Source organism: Enhydra lutris, unplaced genomic scaffold, assembly GCF_002288905.1.
Source record: "Enhydra lutris kenyoni isolate GAN:26980312 unplaced genomic scaffold, ASM228890v2 scaffoldscaffold54, whole genome shotgun sequence".
NCBI lineage: Eukaryota > Metazoa > Chordata > Mammalia > Carnivora > Mustelidae > Enhydra > Enhydra lutris.
Window position 1 is genome coordinate 1532570 of NW_019154138.1, and position 12008 is coordinate 1544577.

Sequence of the window (12008 nt, forward strand, 5' to 3'; positions counted from 1 at the left end):
GAGGAGATTTTGCACTCCGGGAGCAATAAAAAGCTAAGTTCCCCTGTGTCTGTCTACCTAGTGTGAGCCACACCTGTGGGCTCTGGCCATGGCCCAGGCAATAAAATTAGTCAATAAAATTAATCAATTCTGCCTATTGCAGCAGTGGAATGAGGAGGTGAGGCCCTCTGTGGACTCAGGGCTCTTTGGAGCTAGAGATGGCCTGCCGGCCAGTACATGCCTGCCCAGTGCGGTGCGGTGTCCTCAGGGAAACCGTTCTGACCACCTTCACCTCCACCCCTAGTCTGGCCTGAGGGCCCACGGCACATTCCCACAGTCCCTGGAGTTTGCCTTCAAAGTCGACAGTAGGTATCTCGATAGCTCACTTGAACATAAGCTCCTTGAGCATTGTGTCTGTGCCCAGAGCCCAGCACAGTGCCTGATGTGTTGTAGCGGCTCAGTAAATGCCATTGGCTGAATGGCTGGAATCGCGTGCAGCCCCCGGGAGCAGTACCTTGTCAAACACGAGGTCGTGTAATGAGGAGGACGCCATCAGTGTGGTCTTGGTGAAGGTGAAACCTTTGATGACACTAAACGCCAGTACAGACACCATGCTCCCTGTGTACACCCACTGGTACACACGCTGCCCCGTGTCTGCCAGCACTACACCAATCTCACATGCACTCTTGTTGCCCTGGGGCCCACAGGTCATCTTTGGAGAAAAACAAGAGAAGCACCAAGAATTGGTAAATTGTCAAGAAAATAGGAATTGGCCAGAGGATCTTTCCAGAGAGAAGAAACTAAAAGTAGGTGCATAATTGCGAAGAATGAACCAGGTGGTAAAAATCAGATCATTTCCCTTTGAGGACCTCTGAGCTTTGCATGGGTCCTCCTGCTGGGCTACCTGCCCCCAAGGCACCTGACTTATTAGACTCAAGGCTCGAGCCTCAGCACAGTCAGTGAGCAAACAAAGCAGACAAAGCAGGCAGGCACAGGGTAACCAGATAGCTTCTGTCCCAGAAGCAACTATGCCTCAAGAGACAAGATGTGATGTCGGGCCAGAAAAATTATAGAAGCACAGGAAATCTGGATTCCATGAAGTTGGCAGAAGAGCCCTCAGGCAGCCCATACAGGACCCGGTATCAGGCCAGCCCCACAGTCCCCTCCCTTTCCTTTTCTCAAGGAGCATCTTGGGGGATACTGGTCCACTATCCCGAAGTCCCTAGTAGGGAGGAGGGAGTCTGGTGAATCACAGAGTTCTGGGAAGAGTCAAGACCACACGCAGCTCCATCCTGCTGGGGGGAGAACACACATTTCTGCCAGCATTTCTGGGGAGAGGCCATCTCCTCCTCCTGAGGAATTGGCAGCTTCATTTTTCTCTGAGCCATGTGCTGAAAGTCAAAACTGCCCTTGGGGAGCAAACAAGCATCTTTCTTTTAAATGTCATTTTGCTGATTACAGCAATAGAGAAAATGTAAACCAGAGGTGACGGCTGATGGATGAACATCCATAAAAGCAAAAGCATTCCTGGGGAGCTAATTGATGAAAGGCCTCGCTTGAACAGGAGGCTTCACTGTGCATCAAGTTGTGTCCACAGTGCCTGGGGGCAGGGCAAACACCTGGGTCTGCCATTCCTGCTGCATGCTCAGTTAGCCAACGGCACTGGCCCACTGGTGAAGCACCACACCTAGGACGAGGTTCCATTCTGACCAGAAACCTTGGGCTCTCCAAGAAAAGAGCTCTTAATGAGCCAGGGAGGATCTGGGAATATTCTAGAGATGGTGCTCTTCCTGCACAGTGCAGAGCTCCCTCTGGCTTCTCCCCTTGGGAAAGCCCTCAGGAAGCTGCGCCAACCTCCAGGAGAGCTATAGTGACCTCTCCCCTGCCCACAGCTCCCCAGTGCCTTCCCACCTCAGTTGTCATAGCAACAGAACTATACCAAAATGTTATCTTGCAGGATGGGCCCACAGCATTCCCCGGGGCTCCAGGAAAGCTTAGAAACCACTGGCCAAAAGCTGGGAGAGTTTTTAGTAAGCTCCAGCAAGAACAGAATTTTCAATCCTTCCCAGGAGGGACCCTGGTATAGAGGAGACCTTTGGGTGGCAGATACCTGGTGTCTTAGAAAGATACATGGTAGCTCTGCAGCACAACCAGGAACTGAGTCTGGCTTTTGCATGTCTGGTTCCTGCAGAGGGACTTTGGAGGGCAGAGAGAGGTGAAACCCTCTGACACCTGACAGTGTCAACAATAAGAGGTCGGTTTCTGTTCAGAGGCAGGAATATTTAACAACCACGCTAGGTTCCTCCAGCCCCTCAGGGCTATCCTCAAGGTGCATCACAATGGAGGCTGCAAGACCGACTCTATTCTACACAGGCTTGACTCCACAGACGTGCTGCATTTGCCTGGCACGATCACAATCTTTTAGTCAATCCTTTAAAACCTGAAGGTGGCATATAAAAATCCAGATGTCCTGATTGTCTTGCAAAATCAAAGGGAATTTCAGGAATTGAGCTGTGCAGGCAACTCATCTCAACTTCATGGAAAGGGGTAGTGGGAGGTTCCTTGGGCGGTGCTGGGGGCATTCATGCTCTCTGTCAGCAACTGACCCAGCATTTTCCAATGCCAAAGGGAAACTCACCTGGGAGCCCTTGTCTAGCCAGAGACCCAGCCACCAATTGCCAAAGGCAGAGCTGCCGATCATCAGGAGGAAGAGGGACACTGCGAACAGAGAGAGGAGGTACCCTACAAGAGGAGGGGAGATGTCCAGGGGGTTACAGAGGAGGGGGCCGCAGTGGGTCCAACCCTCATAAAAAATTCAAAGCCTGCAGAAAGAGGGCCCCCACCCCTGGGAACCGCCTTGCAGGCTGCTGTCACAAGTCTGGGTGTTGGGACCCTGAACCCCAATGGGGACATGTTTTCCACCTGGTTGGAAAATGGGTCCAAATTGCCAATATATTGGGAAAAAAAAAACACCAATATGCACCTTAATAGAAGCAACTCAGTATTCCTCAAAAACAAACAAAAACTCAGTCTTGCTGGGCAGAGACAGGGAATAAAACTGTAAGGTATTTTTGCACACCAAGATGGGAACCTTGCACTGAAGGCAAGCCATGAGTGGATCGCTGTTGTGCTCAGTGAAGAGGCAGCGAGGTGCGGAAGAACCGTGGCTGGTTCCTGCTGCTGCTCACTCAGTTTCAATAAATAGAGTCTGGCAGCTTTAATGGAGATAAAGGGTGATTCCATTTAAAAGGCTGTATTATCACACTTCGGATGAAAAAAAAATAAAAGCATTGATAAATGGCTCTAGCATAAAAGGAGTAATTGTTAAGGAAATCATAAAATGTGAACCCAACAGTTTGAAAAAGGATTTTTTTAAATGCAAATTAAATCAAGAAACCCGTTGTTTTATATCGAACCTCCAGAAGCCTTAATGTACGTGTGATACGTTTTCCAGGTCACGGTTCCTTCCTGGGGGGATTCAGTCTGGACGAGCTGGTGCAGAGGAACTACGGAGACAGACACAAGTCCTGGGGTGCCTGCTGGCAGTGGAGGGGAGCCCAGTGGGTTGGGCACACCCCTCCTACATACCCATTCCCACAATGGGGGCAGTTTTCCACCCTCCCTTCCATCGTCCTACACTTTGAAATTCCCAGCACACTTTTGCTCATGTTATTTGATTTGATCCTCATCACAGCCCCTTAAGGCAGGTGGCTTTCAGTCTTGGGAGAAATATTTATGAAGCAACTACTATGTGCTCAGCCCTGAGATCAAGGGGTTGATTGGGTCTAGTTCTCCAGAAGTAGTTCCTGAGAAGGGGTTAGGTGCAAGGAGCTTATTCAGGAGCTGTAGGGCATAGGAAAGGGAACAATAGAAGGCATCTCATCAAGCCAGTGACCTCTGTAGGCATCTGGAACTTAATGTGGAGAAGGGTCGAGCCAGTGTGGAACACACACCCACCAGTGTTCACCTGACCAGAGGGTAGAGGATGTTTCTACAAATCCCATTGTCCCCTGGGTGAAGGCTCCTCCCTGTGAAGGTTAATTCCCCAGCTCTTCTGGTTTGACCTAAGGCTGGCAACCTGCAGAGAGAGCCCCCAGGCAAAAGAATACAGCTGGGAGTCCGGCTTCATGCACTGGAAGTGCTAAAAGCACCCACAGCAAATACTGCAGGGTCAACCAGAAGGAGGTAGGAGCTCCTGTCTTCTCAGAGCTCATGCCTCACACATTAAACCCAGGACCTCCTCCTCAGTCAGCCACTGCCTGGACTCCCAATTCCCTCCATGGGGATGTTCCAAGTCCTCTCTGCTTTCCAAAGGGAAAGGAAAATGACTGTTAAATTCTCCAGGAAAGTACATCCAGAGGTACAGGGATGCTGGCTCAAGCAGCTCACAACAGTCAGAACTGAGTACTCGTCCCCTTCCTCTCCTTCACAGAAAAGCATGAAAATGTCAGCTCCAAAGCAGAATCCTAAATCAAACATGGCTTTTATAAACAGAGATAATAAATAGAGCTAGACACAGGGGTGCCCCTGCACATGGGCTCTCTGCACCTTGCTCCAAGAGGGTAGCTGTCACACCTCAAAGGCGCCATGAATAGAGCTACTATTATACCCTCTGCCTGGGAAGCTTCATGCTTCTTTGAAAACGTTCAGCCTGACTTTCTTTCATTGTGTCTCTCTCTGGGCCTGCAAAATGAGGGAGATGCCCAGTGGGTTGGCGGAGCCTACTGAAAGACATCCTGGAGCACAAAGGGAACTAGTCAAATCCCACGGTAGCCCACCAGCCCAGCCAGGAATGCTGATGACGCTCTTCATCTTGCTGTGCTTTAGAAAATGCCCTGATGCCAGGCGTGGTGGGCACCACCTCCTTTAACTGGATCCCTTCCTATAGCTTTGAGGGCAGGTGATTTCACACGCTCAGTTTCCCATCCAGAGTAGGGAGGGTGAGGAGAAAAAGAGGAGCAGGGTTTACTTTCTCCACAGGACCTCACATCCTAGGCAGCCTGGAGCTTTCCTGGGAAGGCATGGAAGAGATGGTGGGCACCTCACTTCAGCCTTGGCCGCCTCCAGAGCGATAAAAATATGTTGTCTTTCCAAACGTGCATGCATTTGTCAGAAGCACCATTATTGGTGCCAAATTTCATCGATTCAAAGACTCACATTTTTTTTTCACATTTTAACATCTCTGAAATCATGATGTGCCTTCCATTCGGTAGTATGCCATATCATCTAATTGGCAGAGATTTTTCTTTCTAAGTGGTACATAAAACGATGGTGATCTTAAAATGGATGATATCTTAAATTTGACAAAATACACTGAGGTGTGGTTTTGTTGTTTTTTTTTTTTTCCAGCTACACATTATTGAGGAACAGAGCTCTAACTTGGAAAGCCTCCAAGGGCACTTTGAGGAAAGAGACTGTGGATCTGGATCCCTGGCCTCTTGGTGCCCAGCCCCAGAGAAGGGCATAGAGTAGGTGCTCAACAAATGTTGAATGTATACAGGGGTGGAAGGGAACAATGTGTGGGGAGGAGAAAAGGGAGCTTGACAAGGTTGGCACTCACCAGATTTATCTCTTCTCTCTGCCTTCCTGGAATTCCGACCTGCCCTCCACCTCAAAATCCTCCCCCTTCCCCACCTTCTTACCACAGTGCCTCCCAGGAAACTCCTACATATCCTTGAAGGACTAGTCCCAAGTTTGCCAGCTCTGCGAGGACCTCCCTGACTTGCTATGCCCACTCCAAGGCCCATTACCTTTATCCCAGTTTCCCATGATTACCGCCTTGCCTGTGTCGCCCACCAGACCATGAGCTCCTGAGATCTCTTATTTTTGTCTGTGCAGATGATTGTGGGGACCAGCACATAGCAGAATGCTTAGTCCTCCCACCCAGTCTCTTCAGTGCTGCACATTCCTTTCTCAATGCTCCCCATAAAGAGTGTGACACATCTCTCTTGTGTGTGCCTTTGCCTCAAACCAGTCTCTGTGCACTGCTTTGACCTAATGAATAACAATAATAACTACTGTTGAGAGTTACTCTATGTCAGACACTGGGCTAATCATTTTATGTGCAGTTTCTCATGTAATCCTTGTGGGAACCTATGAGGTTGGTTATTATTTCCCCATTTTATGGATTAAGAAACTAAGGTTCAGAGTAGCCTAGTATCTGTGCCAACTCATATAACTAGAAAGTGGTTGAGCCAGAGCTTGGACTCAGGCAGTTGAACCCCAAGGCTCACATGACAGTAAGCTGTATTAATTCTAGTTGCCCCCAAAGGACTTAAAATGGGCCTACATTTCTCTATCCAGAATGCTCCATAAATATTTAAGACTATTGTAACTGAGAGAACGAATAGCAAATACCTTTCATGTCTAAAAATTCTGAGTCTGTTTCAGGTTCTTTTCCTTCATCTTTCCCATCTCTTGGAGCCAAAACTAGGGTGAGAAATAAAGAGAGATCTGTGTCTGCTCATGAGCCATGGGCACTAAGAGAGGAGTGTGGTTTGAACTCGGACTGTACCAGCATCTTCATCTCTCTCAGAGGGGCTCTCCTTAAGGGCTTCCACCATTGCTGCATTGTAGATGTGCTCAGGATCCTAGAGACAAAATGACAGTCCTTCTGAAAGCTACAGGACAGGCCTACTCCCAGGCTAGAGACACAGACGGAAGGACCCCAGCTTTTGCACCCAGAGTTACCTTGAATTGCAACCCTCGGAGATTGTGAATCAGTTTGGCATAGCACCCTCTCTCCTCCATTAACTCCTTGTGGGTTCCCTTTTCACAAATCTCTCCATCTTCTAACAAAATGACTTCATCACAAGACTCTAAGAACTGCAAAGATACAAAAACGGTCTACAGTGAATTTCTGCCTGGTAAGAGAAGAGAGCCATGCCAAACTCCCATCCAGTGGCACCCCAAGCTCCTCTAGTACAGAGGTTCTCAACCTTGGCACTGTGGGCACTGAGGCCAGATCATTCTTTGTTGTTGGGGCAGGGACAGTGGGCTGTCCTGTGCATTGTGGGATGTTAGCAGTCTCCTCCTTCCTCTACGTACTAGATGACAGTAGCAATCTCCTGCTCTACCTGTGATAAGCAAAAACATCTCCAGATATTGACAAATGCCCTCTAAAGGGAAAAATGGCCCCCAGTTGAGAAGCACTGATCTAGTGCCTACTGGTGTCGTGAGTCCAACGGGACCCTCTGGTTGTCACTGTGAAACACTGTTCCCTAAGTGGGCCAAGAAATCTGATCGGGGGCAGGTGGGATTTGGAATATGAAATTGACAAGTTACTGCAAGACAAGATCTCGTGGAGAGGGGAAATATGACCTCAGCAATGGCCTTCCTTTGCTAGAACGTTACAGGCCCACCTCATCACCCTCATGTAGCCCAAAAGCAGAACATGGAGCAGTCCTCCACCACCAGGCCCCACTCCTCCCTTGATCACAACCCCCTCCCCCACTAGGCCTGAGGAGTTTACATCAGCTTTATCTCTATGATAAAAATATAGCTTCATTTAATATGGCATCTCACATTTTGCCCAAAGCACTTCTGATTTTCTAATTTGAGCTCCCTTCATTTACATATCACTCCTGAGATCAAAGAGTTCTGCTAATAGGAGTTTCCTCTCATTTGGAACGAGAAAGATTTTTCTCCATAGGATCAACCCATCTAAGAGCAGGAAGCCCCTCCTACAGGAGCAAAATGCAGTGAGATTTAAGATGGCTCAGCCTAACGAAGCCCTTGCAAAACAGCCCAGAGGTCTTCCCCTATATTGAGGGTCCACCCAAAATCAAATTAACTTTTGAGGCTCTTGACTCAGAGTTTGAGAGAAGCAGCCACATTTGGTCACTGTACTCCTGACAGGAGGTTGGGGGAATGGGGGTGGTGCCCAAAAGGCCAGGTGACAGAAGTTCTGGCAGCTTGGGCAGCTCCAGCCTTTCTGCCTCCCTTAGACTAATGACTCAGCTCCTTGTCCACTTTCCCAGACAGCTAAGCAGAAACAGCCTGGCTTGTCATGTCCAGAGGAGACACTTTCTGAGCGAACCTTTTTCCAGAAAATAACCTCTCACCTTTACATAGCCTATTCTAACTTTTCAAAACCTGATCTTGTTCGTCTCTTATGTGTCAATGTCCCACAAGCTAGTAAAGGAAGTGGCAGCTTTGTGATCAGCCCATTCTCAAGATAAGGAGATTGAGGCACCAGTGTGGGGTAAGTGACAGCCTCACAGCCTTTTCTTTCTCTGTGGGGAAGTTCCTGGTAAAGGCCCTCTGGCTAGTGAGTTCCCCAGTTCATGCCAGTGAGATCTGGTGTGATTTGAGCAGTTTTGTTCACAAACACAAAATCTGACCCTGGTTTGGTTCTCAGTGGCAACTGCAGGCCTCATTTCATTTGTTTCCTCAAGTAAATGAAGAGCAATCGTCCAGCCCAAGCACTGGGAAGCATCCTGATTGGCTGTGAGCCCACAAGTAAAAGAAACTGAGCAAGGTTCTGGAAAAGCCCTGGGGTTCCAGTTCAGGGGCTTGGAACCCCCTCCTTCCTAACAACGGACAGCTGGACTGAGACTCCAGTGCCATCTGGTGGCTGCTTACATTTTTCAATATTCAAAAAAAAAAAAAAAGAAAAGAAAAGAAAAGAAAATGACCTTGGTGAAAGGTAGACTCTTCCAGGAGACAGGCCTGGGGAAGAGATAGTTCTTGCCTGAGGTCATGCAGCTAGTCATCAAGGTTCAAAGACTGGACAGGGCTGAGGTGATGATTTCCCGCAGTAAAGATTCCTTCAAAGACAGCTATGACCCACAGTTGTCAGGGGCCAGAAGTCCCCCTCCAGATCCCCACGACCCCTCAGGAGGACAGCCCTCCCCACTGCAGTAGGTCTCCAGGGCTTGGACCCTCACAGTGCGATGCTGTGGTTACAACACTTAGCACCGTGGCTGGGAGAGACCCAATTCCCACTGACCTCATGGGGGTCCAGAGGAAATCCAACCTTCTCCTCCACTCTGATGCCTGGCCAGCAGAGCAACTTGTCTATACCACTAGATGCTTCCTGGAGGTGATTGAGCCCACTCAACAGGAACCCAAAATTCAGATGCTTGGAGTTTATTCTGAGAACTCCAGTCCTCAGCAAAGAGACATAGGCTGGGGGCAGAACTACAGTAGTGGGAAGGAATGGTTTTCCTGGATCTTTAAGAAATGTCCCCCTCTTCAAACTGGCCCTTCTGGCCACTGATAGAAGATCCTAGAAATGCCTTAGAGCACCCTGTAGCCATGGTGACCTCATTTGCCTCCCCCTCCCCTAGGTTGACTTACCCTTACAAAGACCATGAGGTCTGTCTCTTACCCCCAGACAAGGCCCCCTGTTGAATATTTTCCCCACAGGTGGCACTAGAGGAAAGAAGACAGGACTTTTGCTCCAATAGTCCTCTCAAGGCAGGTCAGTCCCATGGGATCCTTCCTTCAGCAGGAGACGCACACATGTATATACATACACATATACATGGACACATACCCACACCTATACAGACTCACTGTGAAGAGGGGAGATGGAGGCAGGAGGAAATCTGGTTTGTCTCAGGGTACAGGGGAGCCTTGTATTCCTACCAGGTATTCAGAGCTCTTGATGAAGCTGACACTGTGAGCACTCTCTCCACCCTGCCTGATTCTCGAGCCGTCTGGGCAAGCTTAGTAACTCCTCAGTAATATTCATGTTCCTAAGCCTAAGAGAGCGGCTCTGAGAAAGGAAAAGAGTCTTGACTTAGCCCAAAAGCCCTGGTCTCCAGCCTTTTCCCCCTGGTGAGTGATGCCAAGAGCATCAGAGCCCTTTATCCCCCTCCTAGGCACTCTGTCCTCAGGCCCACCTAGCACTTGCTGAAGGAAGGGTGGGGACTGAATTTTTTCTACCTGGCTTCCCACCTCACCACCATCAGTGGTCCAGAGCTGGAGGAAATGCCCCATGTCCACCCCATAGATAGGGGTCATTTGCTTCTGGAGAGTCTATCCTCTGGTGGAAGAAAGGTCTTGGTTCCACTGAACCCAAATTTAGGACCAATAGAGTCTATGCCCAGAGAGGAGCAGGCAGGGCTATGTGCAAGCTGGGATGGCTGGGGAGAATCATGATTGTAACCTACACATCTTGCTTCCTCCAATGCTGACTCTGTCTCAGCCATGGATGGGACAGGTTTAGGTAGAAAAGGAGACTTGTGAGCATTAGACACCACACCCATCCTGTGACCTCATGAATCCTGCCAGTTCCAGTTACCTGCAGCTGGTGGGTCACCAGGACAATTGTCTTCCCCTTGAGTGTCTTCTTAATGCACTCTTCAAAAACGTGCTTCCCCACGTGGGCATCTACTGCTGACAGGGGGTCATCCAGCAGGTATATTTCATGGTTTGAGTAGACAGCGCGGGCCAGACTGATCCTCTGTCTCTGCCCCCCAGAGAGGTTGAGGCCCCGCTCCCCAATCTGTAGGCAGGAACAATGTTACTCTCCATCACTGGGCCCCATTCCCACCCTGCAGTCCTCAGGCTTCTCAAGACTCTTTTGCAAGACTGAAGCTTCTCAAGACTCTTTTGCAAACTGATCATTACTACATTCCAGTTCCTCCACCCCCTACAGGGACCCCCTGACTGTACCAGATGCCCTGGGAAGTGAAAGACTCACTTCTGTAGGCAGCCTGGTGGGCAACGGCAACTAGGGAAAAACTCCAGTGTTGAGTGAGGGAAACCTGTCTCACAACAGCCTCATTCTAGTGCATATCCCATAGAGAAGGGCTATGTCTTAACCACCAACATCAGAGGGAATTGTTGAGCAGAAGCTCTGGCAGAGTGGACAGGTGAACAGGAGGGAGCAGAGCCTAGGAGCAAATGGACAAGGAGGCTCTCAATTTGCTTGCTTGTGTACCAACTCCTCACCTCCACTAGGACCTTTAAGCTCTACAAAGATGAAAGGCATGTCTACTATATTTAACACTCTATCCCTAAGGCCTGGCATCACACCTGACACAGAGCAGGTGCTCAGTAAGCATTTGTAGAAAGGATGAAAATCTAGATAGCCTACTTTAGGTTCTTCTGTCCAACTGACCCCAAAGTAGGTCCCCATTATGTTCAGCCAGGCACTGGGGTGAGCACAGAGGAAGGACACATGAAGCTGGACAAAAAAATTCCCTATCTACTGGGAGCTTCCATATCGGCAGAAACTGAGAAGCATAAGCCAAGTATTCTGGGGCAAACTACTGCAGATTGTGGGATTCAGGAAAGTCTCCCTCAAGGGGGTAGATTTGCGGTTGGAACTTGAAAGGTGGTAACAATGGCAAGAACAGAGGTCTGGAGGCTGGAAGGCAAGTGTACACTTAGGCAAGTAGGGATGAGTAGAAGCAGACCCTGGGGAGGTGGGCCAGGGCTGCAGCGAGAGAGATCTTGAATGTCAGACCATGATGGCTGTGGTATCTAATTCCTTGACACAGGCACATGGAGGGCCCTAGCAGAGAAAGGCAATGTTTTCTGAACTCATCTTTCTTCAAGATTCTTTAGCTCTCTGGTCTCCTCCTTTGCTTTTGGGCAAAACCGAAGACTCAACAGAGTGCACACTGGGATGGGGAAACAGAAAGATGGCATGATGACCTCCCTCCCTGAGTCACCTGAGTTGGCAGGCTCGACCCTGGACCCAGGCAGGTTTTTAGACAAGCAGCTGAGAGCAGTGTTAGGAGGGCAGAGTAAACGAGGCAAGAAGGAGCCCTAGAGACCAGTTACAATGCAGCGCCCCCAGACCTCTGTCTTTGGAAGACAGAGCCAGTCCATAAGCTATGGAAGCAGATTTAACCAGACACCTTCTCTAAGTTAACAGGTGGTTTGGGAATGACTCCAAGAGTTACCACACTGAACCCAACACAGGTAGAGTTGGTACCATAACCATTGTTAATATTCCCCCAAGAATAAACCCAGATGAGGAATTCAGGGTGGTAGAACTTGGCTTTTCCCACACTTCCTGGGACATTTCTGTCCTTCAGAGCATCCAAATGTGGATGGAACCAGGGCCTGCC

The 12008-nt window shown here is 49.2% G+C and overlaps 1 protein-coding gene across 1 annotated transcript in view; it reads right to left on the bottom strand.

The window, feature by feature from the left end:
- LOC111157385 (ATP binding cassette subfamily C member 12) overlaps positions 1-12008 on the bottom strand; it is a 63360-nt gene that overhangs the window by 20512 nt on the left and 30840 nt on the right. Inside the window, exons 13-19 of the mRNA XM_022518750.1 lie at positions 10229-10432; positions 6670-6804; positions 6494-6569; positions 6337-6408; positions 3396-3485; positions 2618-2721; positions 494-691 (exon numbers count right to left, since the gene is read on the bottom strand). Of these exons, the coding sequence (XP_022374458.1) occupies positions 494-691; positions 2618-2721; positions 3396-3485; positions 6337-6408; positions 6494-6569; positions 6670-6804; positions 10229-10432 (879 nt within the window). The remainder of the gene's footprint in view (positions 1-493; positions 692-2617; positions 2722-3395; positions 3486-6336; positions 6409-6493; positions 6570-6669; positions 6805-10228; positions 10433-12008) is intronic.